This window comes from Bos indicus, chromosome 3 (assembly GCF_029378745.1).
Source record: "Bos indicus isolate NIAB-ARS_2022 breed Sahiwal x Tharparkar chromosome 3, NIAB-ARS_B.indTharparkar_mat_pri_1.0, whole genome shotgun sequence".
Taxonomy (NCBI): domain Eukaryota; kingdom Metazoa; phylum Chordata; class Mammalia; order Artiodactyla; family Bovidae; genus Bos; species Bos indicus.
Window position 1 is genome coordinate 96,088,897 of NC_091762.1, and position 17,411 is coordinate 96,106,307.

The following is a 17,411-nucleotide window of genomic DNA, read 5'->3' on the forward strand; positions in this document are numbered from 1 at the left end:
ATGAGACAGCTGGATGGCTTCACCATTGCAATGGACATGAACTTGATGGTGAGGTACAGGGAGGCCTGGTGTGCTGCAGTTCATGGGGTCGCAAAGAGTTGGACACAATAACAACAATATACATTTTTTTTAAACAAAAAAAAGTTTGTACATATGAAATCTGAAATTATTTGGGATTATGTCTGATTCATTTGAATTTTCCCTAGTACAGTGCCTGGCACATACTAGTTTATTGTATCTGAAAGTCAGTAGAATGGTTCATTAGATTGTGGGAAACAGTCGTGTGTACTGGAATGAGACAAAGAAGAGAGAGCAACACAGAGTTAATGACACACTAGGACTGCGTCAGGTGCTTACCTTCCCTGTGCTCCCCTGCCGCCTTCTTCCGTACTGTAGCCCTTGACTGTTCTGAGTTGCAGTGGGCCGATTTCTTGCACATCCTGCCTGGATGCTGCATTCCTGTGAATACAGGGTAGTGCTGTGTTCACCGTTCTATCCCAGTGCCCAGCATGATTTCTGACTTCATGGTAAACACTCAGGAAATATTTGTCTAGTAAATAAATGAGAGAAAATAAAATACTCCTACCCATTCATGCATCTACTGTTTTTGTTTGGTTTTTGTATTTCTCATCTCACCAGGCTGAAACTCATGTGTAATTTATGGTATCCTCATGGTTGAGGAAGGCAAGAGAGGGACCACATTATAGTGGCATTCACTCTCACTTATTCCATTTTCCTCCCTCCATGTTCCTGTACACTTGCTCATTCACTCCCTTCTTCTCCCTCTCCTTTCTTTCTTTCCCTCTCCCTCTCTGGTTTTCTCCTGCTCCCCCTGCATAGTCATGGAAGCAGAACTTCGAAGCATGGAGTCTCTGGAATTCAAGAAGTCACCCATGTAGTTAAATTTTTAGTGGTTTTTTTGTTTTGTTTTGTTTTTACTTTTCCCCCATGTTTGTTTGTTTTTTCCTAAAGTATAGTTGATTTAGATTGTTGTATTAGTTTCAGGTGTACAGCAAAGTGATTCAGACATACAGATATACATATGCATATGTTCTTTTTCAGATTCTTTTCCACTATAGGTTATTACAAGATATTGAATGTAATCTCCTGTGCAGTATACTAGGTCCTTCTTATTTATCTATGTTACATATAATAGTATATATCTGTTAGTCCCAAACTCCTGATTTATCCCTCCCACACACCCCCCTTCCCCTTTGGTAACCATAAGATTGTTTCCTATATCTGTGAGTCTATTTTTGTTTTGTAAATAAGTTCATTTGTATCATTTTTTTTTATATTCTACAACTAAGTGGTATCATATAACATGTGGCTTTCTCTGTCTGACTTACTTCATTTAGTATGATAATCTCTGGGTCTATCCGTGTTGCTATAAATGGCACTGTTTCATTCTTTTTATGGCTGAGTAGTATTCCACTGTGTATATACCACACCTTATTTATCCATCTGTCAAATGGACACAAATTGCTTCCATGTCTTGCTGTTGTAAATAGTGCCGCTGTGAACATCAGGATGCATGTATCTTTTCAAATTAGAGTTTTCCTCTTTTCCAGATATATGCCCAGGAGTGGGATTTCTGAGTCATATGATAACTCTATTTTTAGCTTTTTAAGGAACCTCCGACAAGAACCTACAATATGTTGCCTACAAGAGACCCATTTTAATGCATCTATTTGACAGACCTGAAGCAGTTACTGTCTGCTAAGGTTTACACTACAGATGGAAGAAAAACATTCTCGTGCTTTCTGCCTGTCTGATTGTGGCAGCCCAGATTGAATGGGGGAACACAGGGGGAAAAAAAAAAAGAGAGACCCATTTTAGGGCAAAGGATGTTCGTGCCAAGTCGTTGCAGTTGTATCCAACTCTGTGTGACCCTATGGACTGCAGCCTGCCAGGCTTCTCTGTCAGTGGGATTCTCCAGGCAAGAATACTGGGGTGGGTTGCCATACCCTCCTCCAGGGGAGCTTCCCAGACCAGAGATCAAACCTGCATCTCTTATGTCTCCTATATTGGCAGGCTGGTTCTTACCACTAGCGCCATACACATAGATTAAAAATGAAGAGATGGAAAAAATATTTCAGGTGTTTTTTTAACAGTCAGCCTCTTATTTTGACATCTCCAGTAGGGTAGTCTCAGATGAATGGAATGTAGTGGAAAGGAAACTGAGCTGGGAGCCATGTATCCTGGAACAGAATTTTTACTCTTCCAGCCATTTGTTGTATGATCTCAAGGAAGGTACTTACTAGAGAAGTAAGTTCTGGGTCCTGTTTTCCTCATCTGAAATATGAAGAGATTAAAATAAGTGCTTTCTTAATCTTCTGTCAGCTCTGATACTATGTGATTCTATAATTAAATGACCTGGATATAGATAATACCTACCCTGTTGACAACTCTCTTCTGAAAATTAAAACAAAACCATTGGCTTCCCAGTCCTGCTGGCTTTATTTAAGATCATCTTCTCTTACTCCTTTTATATGAGAATGTCTCTGTCCCAGGCAGTTTATGGGGACTTAAGCTTTTATTTACTGTACTTGGCAGTTCTTATAAGCCGGGGCTTTGACAATATTTCACATTTATTTATCTGAGCCAGAGCTTAGGATCAGGTGGCAGTTAAGTCACTTAAGGTTATTCACATGCATTGAAAATGTTGCTTAATAATTCAGAACCAGTTTTCTCTGTTTAGAGTATTAAGATTTTTTAAATCCTTCTAATTATCCAATTCCAACAGCAGTTTAAATAGGCAGGGAAAAATCTGTCCCTTCTGAAAGGGCAACAGATGCAAACTTATTTTCATTCCCTTTGTCTATGCAGCAGGGCTAACTGAGGCAAGGGCCAGAGAGAATCCAGAGCTAGAGGACTTGCCTGGGTGACCTTCTGGTGGCATCACTGGCAGGGTCTCCCTGCCATAGGCGTGGGTCTAAGGGAAGAGGTCTAGGGATGTGGCTTCTTTTGATTTTGGATTGGTGGAGGCTTTAGTGGATAGTGGGGAGCCTCCATTCAGTCATTCAATAGGTCTGTCTGTCAGTCAACAGTTGTTGAATTCACACTGTTTCCAGTAGTCTACTAGGCCCTGGGGATACAAAGTCAGTAAAACCCTCAGAATATGCCCTCAGAATTCAATATAACTGGAGAGACTGACTCATAGACAATTGCAATATAGCTTAAGAGACAGAACAGACAGATAACTTAGTCTGAGACAGGAGCTGATCCTTTGGGGTAGGTCCTTCAGAAATGGGTTGGTCAAAGTATGCTGCTGCTGCTAAGTCGCTTCAGTCATGTCCAACTCTGTGCGACCCCATAGACAGCAGCCTACCAGGCTCCCCCGTCTGGTCAAAGTATAGGAGTACTATTTTAACAGAGGACAAGGTTGGCATTACCTGTACCTGTTTTCCAGTTTAAACACTAACCTTGAGTCTGCCAGCAGACCCTTTAAGCCACCTAGTCTGAGAAACCTAAGGGGAAACAAAAGTATTAGTTAAGCAAGTGTGAATTCATCAGGTGCAGGGTAGTGGAATAGGAATATGAAGGAGAGACCTCAGTGAACATATATGGCCCTTTTGTCAACAGGAGCCATGACCCCGCGAATGGGAGAAGACACTCTGTCACTTAGACCTGGTTTCATGAGAGAAGTAGCAGTTAAGCTGAGCTTTGAAGGATGTTTTCAACATGTGAAACTGGGGAGAAAGGATGGTCCACTAGTGCGAACAACATAAACAAAGGTTCAGGGAAGAGAAGCAGAAGCTATAAATGGGGAATAGCAAACTGCTCTGGTTGACCAGGGCATAACATCTTTGAAGGGATGGTATTTAGAGATCAAAATAGTAAAGAATGTTGGGGCCAAGCCACCACCACCCTTTCAAAAAGTTTAGGCCCAGATTCTACTTCTTGATATTTTTTTCAAAAGAAAATAGAATAGATGTCTATTTTGCAACTTACTCCTAAAATATCATTAATAAAGTCTTGCCCTGTATTTTTTAGTATTCCATAATGTCCATTCCCTGGTTTGGTCATTTATTCAACAAGCAGTTATTGAGAGCATATAATATACCAGATTCTTTGCTGGATGTTGGAGATACAGAAGCCAGAAACAGTCCTACCTTTTAAGTTATTCAGTCTTAAACAGGAAATATTTGTGTGAAGACAAGCTGTGATGATGCTCATCACAGGCCTGTAAGATGCTGCATCAGATGTCAGCGTCAAGCGTGGAGAAGGAAAGGTAACTTGTTCAAGCTCACACAGGTATGCTAAGGTTAGTAGTGAAGTTTGTAGTCACTAAGAGGGTATTCGTTCTGTTCTCTTCTCCTCTACTCTGAGGCCTGACTCACCCTCTGTGGACTTCGGAACTGAAGCGATAGGAAATGAACATGAAGAAAGTTCTGGCCAGGTAAAATGCGTATCTCCAGCCACCTTCAATTGCTTATCTCCACTCTCTTAACATCTTCCCTCCTAAATACTTTTGTTTCTCATCAGAGTACTTTTCCTTAAATCCATGAGTTTGGGAGCTGGTATAAGTTTGGTGCAGTAGAAACACCCACTGTACCAGCCTTCAAAGAAAACACCTGCTCTCTTCATGACTCTTGCCTTCCAGTTTCATAAGCTTTGGGCAGATGAAATGTAATATCAAAATAGCTCAGAGAGAGCCTTGGTAACATTTAAGATATTGAACGTGCTGCATCTGGTAACTAGAAAATTTAATGATCTCCTGCTGTTTTGGTAATTGGATAAGTAAATACATCAGAATAAATCACACCAGCGAGTCTTTTGTATGTCGTTAGGGACTCAACTCTTTTAACTCCTGTTCAAAGCTCCAGCTCTTGAGCTGTGTTGGCGTGCAGAGTTAACGCACACACCGGCGCACATGGCTCTGCTTGAGTATTAAAATGCATTCAAAGTGCTTACATTCTCCCCAGCCACTCTGCCTGAAGAGTGCTTCTAGTATGCTATTCCAGGCCTCTGTAAAGCCTGAGAGAAAAAATTTTCCAAGAAGTTTAAACATAATATGGCATTTGAGCCCCTTACAGTCTGTCTCCAAACTGTCTTTCCAGCCATTCCTTCCACTATTGGCATGCTATGAGCCTTGCCAGGAAACTTACCCATTTACAAATTGGGGTAAATGAGGTCAAAGCAAAAAGGAACTATCCTGTTGTCGTATGGAATCTTGTAGGAGTTTTAAGTAGGAGGGAGATGGACTCAGATATTTTGTTCAACTCTCTTTCAAGTGACAGGAGAAACCCAGAGAAATGGTCTGTGAGAGCTTATTAGGTATTGAATGATACTGTCATTACAGGTGAGAAATTTGGGTCTTCTGGAGGTCCAGTGACTTACTCAAGAGCACTCATGCAGAGTGAAGATTCAAAACCCACCAGACCTTTTTCTTACTGCCTCCCTAATTAGCACTTAATCCATGTCTACTAAAGAACAATAATCAGAGTTTCTATGAGAGTATTTAAGCCGAAGTAGCAGTTCTAACGGAGAAGGCAATGGCACCCCACTCCAGTACTCTTGCCTGGAAAATCCCATGGGCAGAGGAGCCTAGTGGGCTGCAGTCCATGGGGTGGCTAAGAGTCGGACACGACTGAACGACTTCACTTTCACTTTTCACTTTCATGCATTGGAGAAGGAAATGGCAACCCACTGCAGTGTTCTTGCCTGGAGAATCCCAGGGACGGGGGAGCCTGGTGGGCTGCCACCTATGGGGTCGCACAGAGTCGGACACGACTGAAGTGACTTAACCTTAGCAGTTCTAAATCTAAACAGTTAACAGGTTTCTCTCCTTTCATTTGTCTTAGTGCGGTGTTGTGGACTCATCTTTTATCAGAGGCAAACTCTCTGAGCTTCTATTCCAGGAGCTTTTTATGCAAGATCCTGGCTGCCTTCCATGATATGGGCCTCTGAAAGTGAGGCATGTCCCTTCCCTCAATGTTTCCCAGACTGTTTCAGATCAGAACATGCATTGCAAATATTTGTGCACCTCATTTCGGATAATCACACCAGGTGCTCAGGGTCAAAGGTGACCCACCCCTCAGGATCCTGGCTGCTTTGAGGAATGAGACCCATTTCCTGGTACACCTGTAACCCACACCAGCAAGGCTGAGTGGCTCTGGCTTTCTCTTGCCACACTCCAGAATCCTCATTAATGAATTTGCCTATACCCTGTTTATTAAGCTTTCAGAAACAGTGAGCTTGCAAACCACTCTGTAAAGTAGGACTTCCTTTTAGTTACTTGAAATTGTGTCTTCCAGAGCCCAGGAGAGACAGGACTAATCTTGGGCTTCCCAGGGTGAGGAGGCATGCCTCTTCTATTTTTTTAATGTTTTTTATATTCATTCTGCCAATTTGGATCTTCTTGTGTTTCTAGACTAAAGAGGCTTTCCCCTCCACAACCCACCCCCCACCTCTCCTGATAGAAGTCCCTCTGTTCCCTCTGGGTCTTCCCCACTACCCTTTAATACAGTGACCAGGCCACTCTCACCTTATGAGATGGACTGCATTCTGCCTGTGGAGTATGTGTCTTTCTCAAAAAACCTGCTTTAAACTTAAAAAAAAAAAAGTGTAGTGACCAAAACCACCATCAGGGATAGCAGTGCAAGGAGAGGATCACATTTTTTGTTTTGATGCCTAGGATCTCCCTGACAGTGTACCAAATTTGAGGTCATTTTGTTACTGAGAACACTTTAGAATTGGTATCCTCATTAAACAGCCTGTCTAAAGGCATAGGCTGGGAATGAAGAATCCAGATTTGGTCCCACATCTGCTGAGAGTGCTGAGTAACCTTGGGTAAGTTCTTTCCACTCACTGGGCTTTTCTTTCCCCATCTATTACAGAGATGGACTCCTAAAGGCCCTCCAGCTTTAACAATCACTAGGTCTGTGATAATTGAGGAGCTATGAATGAAATTTGCCCAAGTGCCTGAGTTGGTAATATACTCCGTTGTGGGGAAATTTATGCTTCAGTTACACAAAGGGGATAGTCTTTCCAAGCAAAAGGCAAAGAATAAATAGTGCATTGTATGACTACAGTACTAGGAATACCTAATGTGGTGGTTAAGAAAACAGACTTTGGAACCAGACCTAGTTTTAAATCCTTGCTCGGTTACTTCCCACCTGTGCAATCTTAGGCAGGTTATATAAACTCTCTGAGCTTCTATTCCTCATTTTAAAGTGGAGGTAATAGTACCTCCCTCATGGGGTTGTGTAGTACTTATAAAGTACTTGGTACAATTAGCACCTAGTAAGCTCCCATAAATGTTAACTGTTGTTATCATTATACTATAAAAAAAAAAAAACCAACAACACCACATAGGGCAGCCTAGACCTTAGTTTTCTCTCCCTTTGTTCTTCCTTTAACTTTTCTTTCTTTCTCTCTTCTTCCCACCTGAAAACACTGATAAGATGTCCTATAGGCACTCCTGTGCTCAGCAGCCACAGAAGACCACCCACCCTCACTTCTAGCACCGCAGTTGTTCTACCACACAACTGGGAAGAGTAGCACCTCTCACTCTTTTCTGGAAATCCTCACCCCACTGCCACTCTTTTCTGTGATCCTGTGAGACAGATTGGTCCAGAAACTATACTGGAAGCTGGCATGTAAATAAGCCATAGTGAAGCCCCAGCCCCATAGTGCAACCATTCCAGAATGGAAGTTCTTTTTGCTTTACCACCTGCAGCAAATGTAGAGGAGAATTTGCTAGGAGCTACAACTGGTGTTGTGGATGATGTTGATGGTCAGTCCCTTATGTTTGCAAAAGACTTTACAGTTACCAAAGCCTTTTCACACCCTGATCAGCACAGGACCAGCAGATTGGGTCTTAAGTTCTTCCTCTGATACTTTGTGTGTATAACTGCCCTCTTTAAGGATTCCCAGCTCATCAAAAGGTGTTTAAAGAAAATGGACAATTAGCTGTTAGGACCAAGTTGATAGTAACAAAAGGTAGCTTGTTTTCCTGTGGGGAACAACAAAGTCTGTGCCACAACAGGGACATGAGCCAGGACAGCTGCAGAATGCCTGCTTTCTTTATGGCCAAGAAAAGCCATTTAGTCACATTAGCTGTCCCCTGTTTAGAAGAAGGATCAGAACTTAAAAGGAGGTGAAGTACAGTGCATCAGATACAGGCTAGAAGCTCACAAACCTGGGTGCAAATTCCAGCATTATCTTTCCTACTTACCTGTGTAATCTTGGGCAAGTCCCTTAACCGTTTTTGACCTCAGAGAATTCATTATAAATAAGAATAACAGGAGTACTGATCTCATAGGATTGTTGTGACCATTTAATTAGATAATATATAGAACAGCTAGTATAGTGCCTGACACTTTGCCAAATAAATGGTAAATTTTTTGATAGTGATGACATTGACAATTATTTTTTAAACTTGTAATATTTAATATGCATATTTTTAATAGAGTAAGTAACAGAACATGTTGGGGGCTTCCAGGTGGCGCTAGTGGTAAAAAACTCGCCTGCCAATGCAGGAAACACAAGAGATGTGAGTTTAATCCCTGGGTTGGGAAGATCTGGAGGAGGAAATGGCAACCCACTCCAGTATTCTTGCCTGGGAAATCCCATGGACAGAGGAGCTTGGCAGGCTGCAGTTCATGGGGTCGCAGAGAGTTGGACGTGACTGAGCACACATACACAGCTAACAGAATATGTTACTCATAGCTTACCAGAAAGACAAGTTGTTCTCCAAGTTCAAAGTAAATGCTAATTTTGAACAAAACCAAGGGTAGATGTATTCAGTTTTACTAAATATAATATGGGGATTTACATATGTGGCCTTTGTGCTACCTCATGGAGTAGAAGGAGCTCAGGATTTAGAGTGAGAACACCTGAGCTCCACCAGTTTCTAGCTGTATAACCACGTGCAAGTAATGTCCCTATTTGAACTTTGGTGTTCTCATCTGTGAAAATGAGGATAAATTAGTCCAATCTCTTAGGATTGCTCTAAGGTTTAGACAATATATGTTACGGTAGTTGGAGAGCTTGTTATCACTGAATAATGTTCCATTGTCTGGATATTCCAATCTGTTTACCTATTCACCTACTACAGAACGTCTTGGTTCTTTCCAAGTTTTGGCAGTTGTGAATAAAGGTGCTTATTAAACATCTGTGTGCAGATTTTGGTGTGGACCTTAGGTTTTTAGCTTCTTTGGGTAAATACCATGGAGTGCCGTTACAGAACTATAGTAAGAATATGATTAATTTGGTAAGAAACCATCAAACTGTCTTCAAAGTGGCTCTGCCATTTTGCATTCCCCCAGCAGATGAGTGTCAGCATCTGGTGTTGTCAGTGTTCTGGATTTGGGCCGTTCTAATAGGTGTGTGGTGGTATCTCATGGTTTTCATTTGCATTTCCCTGATGGCATATGCTGTTGGAGAAGCATATTTTCATGTGTTTATTTGCCATCTGTCAATCTTCTTTACTGAGGTATCTGTAAGGTTCTGGGCCCATTTTTTAACTGAGTTGTTCATTTTCTTATTGTTGAGTTTTAAGAGTTCTTTGTATATTTTGGATAATAGCTCTTTATCAGTTGTGTCTTTTGCAAATATTTTCCCCTGGTCTCTGTCTTGTCTTTTCATTCTCTTGACAGTGTCTTTTGCAAAGTTTTTAATTTTAATGAAGTTTAGCTTATCAATTATTTCTTTCATGAATTGTCTTTGGTGTTGTATCCCAAAAGCCATCACCATACCCAAGGTCATTTAGATTTTCTCCTGTGTTATCTTCTAGGAATTTTATAGATTTGTGTTTTACATTTAAGTTCACAGTCCATTTCAAGTTAATTTTTGTGAAGGCTGTAATGTCTGTGCATCTAGATTCATTTTTTTGCTTGCAGATGTTCAGTTTCAAAACCAATTGTTGAACTTAGCATTTTTTTCTAAATGTAAAAATATTAGATCCAGACTTGCCTTTATTCAATTTTAAAATAAAAGCGTACCTCAGGAAAGCTAAATAAAACATAAAAGATTAATAATACCAACCCTACCAGATTTTGATTTAATGTTTGTGTAAATATCTTACAGACTATAAAGTACTGTTCATATATTGCAGTTACTATTATTTTTAGTATTACTCAGCTCCTACTCTCAGGTAGCTCCCAGCCTAGTAGTAGTGTTATATTTCTGCTCAGGCATTTTTTGTTAAGTGAGAAGCAAAATAGTGTGACTAGAAAGAACCTCAAATCAGAAGTCAGAAACAGGTGGAGCACTGTATCTGTTTTATCAACCATGTGATCTGGGCCATGTCACTTAACCTCTCTGAGCCTCAGGTTGCCCACAGAGAAGTGAAGGGCTTGGACCATTTGGCATTTAAGGAGCTTTCCCACTCTAACATTGTAGGACTCACTCAATATGGCCTAAGGATGAGAAACTGTCATATTGATTCACATTTTTCTCAGCAGCAATGTTATACTTTTTCAGGAAAAAAAAAAGCCCAGGGAAATAATAGAAGTACAATATACATGAAAGCTCAAACTGCTGAGAAAAGTGACCTAGAAAAGAATAACTCTCTTTGGCAGAAAGCATGTCTCATTTTTGTTAACATAAACAAAAGCCAGTTTGCTAAAATGTAAACTTAATGAGAATTTTTTTTTTCAGGTTTCTTAAATATAATGAATAAAGTATCAAGAAGGTTGACTTTCCTTTTCTAACCTAGACAAAGTCAGACCATACTTCTTATCTGAGAATGGCCCCTCCTCCCCCAGAAGGTCCCAAAGGGAGGGTTTCTCTGTTGATTTAGAAAGTCAATAATTCAGTAAAATCCCAAGTAAATGGCAGGACATAAGCTCAGATTGCATTTTTGTATTCGTATTTTATAAACATTTCAGGATTTTTTCCTTGACCCTTGACCTTTTGCCATTCTTAAAGTGAAGATCTTATATCCTAGAAGCTTGGTTAGAAACAACCTCAGGGTCATGTCATCCAACTTCTTCTCTCTGTGTGGACTCTATGCTTAGCAGCACCTCTGGCAAAATAGTCCAATAGTTAAACATATGGATTCCAAAGCTAAATTGCCTTGACTCACATTCTGGCTCTGCCCTTAACAACTTTGAGAACTTAAGCAAGTGTTAATATGTTCCATGGCTCAGTTTCCTCATCTGTAAAATAGAAATAACAATTGTGCCTATGTCAGAGGGTTATTATGAAAATTAAATTGTTTATAAATGTTAAGTGCTTAGAATGTGGCTGGTACAAATTAAATGCTCAATAAATGTTAGCTTTATCATCATGATCTTCTTCTTCCTCAAATAAGCCCCTCTTTGAACACTTCCCTTCCCCTCCCAACCCCTGTATTGTCCCAGGGCAGCCTGTCAACATGTAGGCCAGTGTCACTCTGGTTATCCTTAGCTTTGGAGTCAGGCAGACTTGAGTTTTAAACCTTATTCAATCTGCAACCTTGGGTAAGATAACCCATGATATCTTCAACTTTAAAATGGTAATAATAATACATACTTTGTTTGGCTATTTTGAGGACTACTTCAAAAGCATTTTATATGAAGTATTTAGCATGGTTCCAGCTACACTGTAGGCACTGAATATGATTAGCCCTTGAACAACCCACGTTGTTCCCTTATAGGTTGAACCCTACACAGGTTCCCTTATAGGCAGATTTTTTTTCTCAGTAGCAAATACTACCGGAGAAGGCAATGGCACCCCACTCCAGTACTCTTGCCTGGAAAATCCCATGGATGGAGGAGCCTGGTAGGCCGCAGTCCATGGGATCACTAAGAGTCAGACTCGACTGAACGACTTCACTTTCACTTTTCACTTTCATGCATTGCAGAAGGAAATGGCAACCCACTCCAGTGTTTTTGCCTGGAGAATCCCAGGGACGGGGGAGCCTGGTGGGCTGTCATCTATGGGGTCGCACAGAGTCGGACACGACTGAAGTGACTTAGCAGCAGCCACGGCAAATACTACAGTAATATGCCATTCTCATATTCTCACGATCTCAGTTTTATCGTGGATGCAGAACCCACATAAAGAGGAACCACAGATATGGAGGAACTGCATACATGAAGGGACGACTACAAGTTACTATGTGACTTTCCACTGCTTAGAAAGGTGATGCCCCTAACCCCCAGGTTGTTCAAGGGTCGACTGGAATGATAATTGCTACTATGATGATGATGACAAAAGAAAAACAAAAAGACAATTACAGAACAAGAGGGGAATGAAGAAAGATGAAAGAAAAGTAGTGGCCACACCAGCACCTGCTGCTCTATTAAAAAGTATTTTCTGACCAGCTGAGTTCTGCTCCCCTACAATTTCACCTCATCATTGCCATCTCTGTTCACTGGAGTTGCAGAGAACACATCTGCTCTGTTTGCCTGGCTTACTTGCCAGCCCTGCAGATGTTCAAAGAGGGCACACAGCCCCCTCCCTGCCCCTACAGCAGCAAGAAGACATACCCCATTTTTCAGACGTGTGTTAGAAAACATGGTTTTTAGATTCCTCCCTAACAGGAGGTCCCTCCAGCACACTCCCTATCCTTCTTGAATGGGGCCCAGAACACTGCAGGATCAGTTCACAGTATGGCCACACTCTTGCTGGGGAAAGGCATGGCACCCTGCATCTCGCTAGGTTCCGTACAGTACAGTCTTTCTGTCTACTCCAGGCAGATGAGAATGGAAACGAAATTGTCCTTGTTCACTTCAAATTTCTGTCTGAAATGACCTTCAGAGAACAAAATTGCTTGTGATACGGGGCACCAGAAGGAGCAGTCCCAACACAACCACATTTAATGTGAGCAGTCTTTTGGTGGCACAGCCCTGCTGACGGGATTCTCCAAGTATTGAGACATTGATCTATCAGAGAGAAGGGAGCCCTTCTGCTGAGCAACAAGATGGAAGTAAGAGAGAGAGCCTAGTGCAGGCCTGAGCTCCAGAAGACTTTGGAGAAAGAGCTCCAGCTAAAGTTAGGCAGATCCAGTCCCCACCCAAGGCAGTGCTCCAGCTAGTAATGGCTGCTACCAGCTGAGCACTTACTGGTTCAGTCTCTGTACCAGAGCCTTCATCACCATTATTCCATTTAACTAGCACAACAACCTATAAAAGAGAATTTTACTATTCCCATCTTAGAGGTGGGAAAACTGAGACCCTTGGGTTGTATTACTTCTTCAAGGTCATATAAGTAGTAAGTAACAGAGCTAGAGTTTGAATCTGTTACCTCACTATTTTTAACTACTGTACTGTATAGACAGACCCTCACTAACTATGTGGCCTTAAACAAGTGGCAGCCATGCTGAGCCTCAATTCTGTCATCTCCATCTTACCTTGCCTAGTTTTTTAGGGATTAAATGAAATAACATATTTAAAGTGCTCTACATGTAGTAGGTGTTCAAGAAATTACAGTTTTCTCCTTCTCAAATCCCAGTTCTCCCACTTAAACTGACTGGGAAAAATCACTCAACTTTTATCAGACACAGTGAAAACTGTGTGTGTTTTCCAAACATCTAACCTTGTATATCGATAATATGGCCTCGAGGCTCCAATCTCCCAGCCTCTTTTGCTTCTTAGCCTAACTTTCTGCTGGTATGCACAGCTCTAGCAGTATTATGATTTTGGTTTCTCCCAGAAAACATCATATTTATGAACCACAAATAACAAAGTAGAAGATGCCGGAAGAGCTCTGGCTTGTTAATTAAGAACAATAGCAGAAGCAGCTGGGCAGAAAATGCCAACGAGTCAGAAGCAGAGGCAGCATAGCTCTGTTTGTTGACAGAAGCCGGCGCAGTGTTGTACGTTAATTGGGGAAGTGGGTAAACATTTGCCTGCAGCTTGCCCCCCCTCCCCACCCCACCCTACCCCCTGTGCATTGGAAGACAGACAGCAGGCTAGGCTCTCCCCACCACCTTGTCTGCCCATCTGCCCAGAGCCCAAGAGATATCAGTAGAGCAGCCTTGCAATGGGTTCCTTGTAAGCAGAGAGGATTCTGGAGGCGGATGTGTCTCCTTAATGACCCTCCTGGGCATACCAGATTTCCATCTGGATACAGTCAAAGATAGTATACCCTTCTTCAGTTCACCAGCCTGCCTGTGACACTTAGGCCCCCAGGGTGTCCTCTCCCCATCATCTTGGAGAAGACAGCAGAGCCATCTCATTAGGTGTGGCTTGAGTTGAGCAGAGGACAAGATTGCCTGTCTCAGGTGCTGTAGTCTTTGCCCAGGGGCCCAGAGCTCCTGTACACAAATCTGACTGAGCAGACTGCCCAGCCTCCCGTCACACACACTTGGAGCTGTCCGTTTATCTGTGTGTCCATCATCCACCCTTATAGTTACTCACATATATGGCAGCCATCACTGAATACCTGCTCTGTGCCAGGCACTGTGCTAATTATGTTTTTCTTCACTTAATCCTCATATCAGTCCTACAGGGTTGATATTAACTCCAAAGCCACAGAGCTAATAGCTACGCAGTTGTGATTTAAACCAGAATCTTTCTGGAGTCACGGCCCATTGTCCATATCGCTAGACTAGTATTAGTATGTCTCAGCTTTTTAAAATTCATGTTCCCTTTAGGAAAGTTTGAGGTTTTTTTTTCTTTCACTCTTGGATTCAGAAAGTCTCCACATCACATCCTTGCCGGTGACCAAGGAAGACATAAACATAATATAGGGTTTGATTTGGGATATGATTAACATACCCCAATGAGCCAAGAAGACTCTGTCTTTTATTCTCTGTACTAGTTCATATTATAAAATAATTTTTACTTCTAAAATATAAAGTCATATTATGGCATCAACTCCCTCCTTTTTTTGGAACTAAATATCTTCACCAATGCCACCAACAGGGAGACTGATATGCCTCCCTAGGGAGCCTCTCCTCAGTAGGGGAGATGCTCGTCTCTGGGCTCCATGGGGTGGGCACCGTATAGTCTCTGCTGCAGGTGTGTTCAGCAGGAAGATCAGCCCCAAAAGCTTAGCTCTCTCCCACCAAACAGAAAAGGTTCTCCCTGCTGTCCAGAGTTAAACAAGTGCATGTCCTCTGGAATGCCGATCAGTTTTTAACCAGCACCCTTTCCTAAGGCCCTCCTGCTCTGCTGTCCCAGCTGAGCTGTGGGTCTCCACCTGCCCAGGAAGAGATTCCAGCTTGAACGTACATCCTGAGGTCAAATGCTAGTTCTTCCACTAAACTATGAGACTTGGCCTCTCTGAGCTCTGGTTTCCTTGGTTATAAAATGGGGACAACACCTACCTCACAGGGTTATTTTGAGAATCAGATGAAAATAGTAGGTGTGAAAATGCTCGTGCTGGTACATAGTAGGCTCAGAATCAGAGTTCAGGACAGGACCTGAATGCCGCGAGAGAAAATAGTGCTGCTTCCCGTCTTTTGAGTATATATTTTCTTTCTTTTTAGGTAACCCAGCTGGACCCAAATAAGTCATTATTGGAAGTAAAGTTGTTCCCTCAAGAAACCCTTTTCCTTGAAGCAAAAGAGTGAACATGGCTCAGCGGTGGAACCAGCCATTCCTTGACAAGCCAGAGGCCTGCATCAAGAGGAGGGCTCCTCATCAACCCATTTACACGCTCGTCTCACTCAACTCAATGTCACACTTCTGCCTCTTGCAAGATTGCTGGAAAAAAGTAATAATAAACATAGCTACTTAAAATTTCCCATCCGCGAGTATATGTTCCCAATCCTCATTGTAGAGAATTACAACTCTTCCACCCTGACCCCTTCACCTCACCTTTGTTCAATGACTAATGCGCTGTTAAAGTGTGAGTGATCATGCAGTAGGATTTTTACCTCTCCCTGCCCATCTTCCCCACACAGGGTCGGGGACCATTCTGCCTGACCTGCGACACCAGGCTGCTGTGTATTTGATATGTCTCATTGAGCCAGGGCTCATACACCCCTGCCTTTTTCTTTTCATGACTGGATTTCTACTTTGTCACCTAATTTTAAGAGGCAGGGGGATAAAGTCAAATGGGACTTCTTGGCATGGAGATTAAACATTGTTGTAGGAAAACAAAAGGCATATCATTTTTTTTGATACTTCCTGACTCCTTTGCTAAGATGTAAGGTGTTTGAGGACTGCATCTGACATATAGCAAGATATTTATTTATTGCTGCTGCCTTGGGGTCCCCAGGTTCCATCTGGGAGTTATTTGCTGTCCCATTACAGTGTGAGAAACTGTTTAAGCTCACGATGTGAATGTTGAGATAGTGTGAAGAGGACCAGTGCCAGGACTTCAGTGCCTGGCCCAGCTGCAGAAAGCTGCTGTTAGGTTTGCACTTGGGCAGGTAGAACCTCATGGGTACCAGCTCCCAGGTTGCTGGTCCGTCAGTGTACACTGAATGCAATTCTCTCTCGCTCTTTTCTCCCTCTACTCCATCACATATTTGGACCTTGTCACTTGGTGTTTTAAGCACCTTGACTGTCGCCAAAATCCGATCAGCCACCCCGTGGACTCTGAGCCCGGCTGTAATAAGGAACCTGCCCCACTGTTTCACTGTTTTAATGTTTCAGTATTAGATGGTAGACTCCTATCTCAAATGAAAGGGATCTCATTCTGTGGCTGAAAATTCTGATTTCATATATTTAAGAGAGCAAACCTGAGGGCTCAGCTCAGAAGACATGTATTGCCTGAACTTACCTATAATAATTTGGGATGATTTAGTAAATGTGGATTATTAATAATCTATGGATTTGGGGTTGGGAATTTAGTTCTTGCAAGAACTGTTTATACCTTCACCACCAGTGATTTATTTTCAGTCTTGAAATGTTTTTCTGTATCTGTTTTTACATCACCTGTGGTCTCTATCCTAGGGTTTGGGATCCTGATTTGACATTTTGTACATGCCCAGAAGAGTCTTAAGTGCTGGGTTTGTCCCCCTGACCCAAACCAAGGGGTTCTCAGGAGACTCTTAACAACAGCCTGAGATATGCCTGGTCATTTTCCCTCTGCCCAGAAATGGGCATTGGCCAGGAAAATTCCACCTTGTGTCTTTTCTCTGACACGCAAACCAGGGACTTCCCCTGAACACTCTCTTAAGAGAAGTGTGTTCCTAACAGACTAATGCTACATCTGCCTGTATACAGGCCTTCTCTGGCCCCAGGGGTCTCTTAAGGGAGGCTGTAAGGAAAAGAGACCCAAACCGGAGTAGTTCAACCTGAGCACTTCCTCTCCAGCTCCACTCCCACCTTCCTAAACTGATGGCCCCACAAGACGATCATTTCCAATGCTACAGATGTACTTGGACGCCAGCTCTTCTTTCTCCAGGGAGCCCATGTTCTGTAGCTGCTGTGGAGAAGCAACAGCCCTGAACCCAGGCCACACTCAGGACCAGCAGCAATGGTGTGGGTGGGGACTGGAGGGAGGCGACTCTTGAGTTCACTCTCATATCTGACCTGTTCCATCTAATTTGGGTTTGACTGCATCATATTGTTCCCCTCTAT

General features: G+C 42.4%; 1 protein-coding gene and 1 non-coding gene across 4 annotated transcripts in view; both read left to right on the top strand.

The window, feature by feature from the left end:
• Positions 1-15,624, top strand: part of FAF1 (Fas associated factor 1) — a 497,713-nt gene extending 482,089 nt beyond the window's left edge. For 2 of the 3 annotated variants that reach the window (XM_070780362.1, XM_070780377.1), the window contains one exon: positions 15,368-15,624. In XM_070780362.1, the coding sequence (XP_070636463.1) occupies positions 15,368-15,371 (4 nt within the window). In that variant the 3' untranslated portion in view covers positions 15,372-15,624. Of the gene's footprint in view, positions 1-11,966; positions 12,078-15,367 lie in introns of those variants that run through there. The other variant, XM_070780369.1, reaches the window with a different exon arrangement.
• Positions 1,684-1,810, top strand: LOC139182384 (small nucleolar RNA SNORA31). The gene has a single exon (XR_011566049.1). It is a non-coding gene; the product is annotated as a small nucleolar RNA SNORA31 (small nucleolar RNA).
• Positions 15,625-17,411: the final 1,787 nt, after the last annotated feature.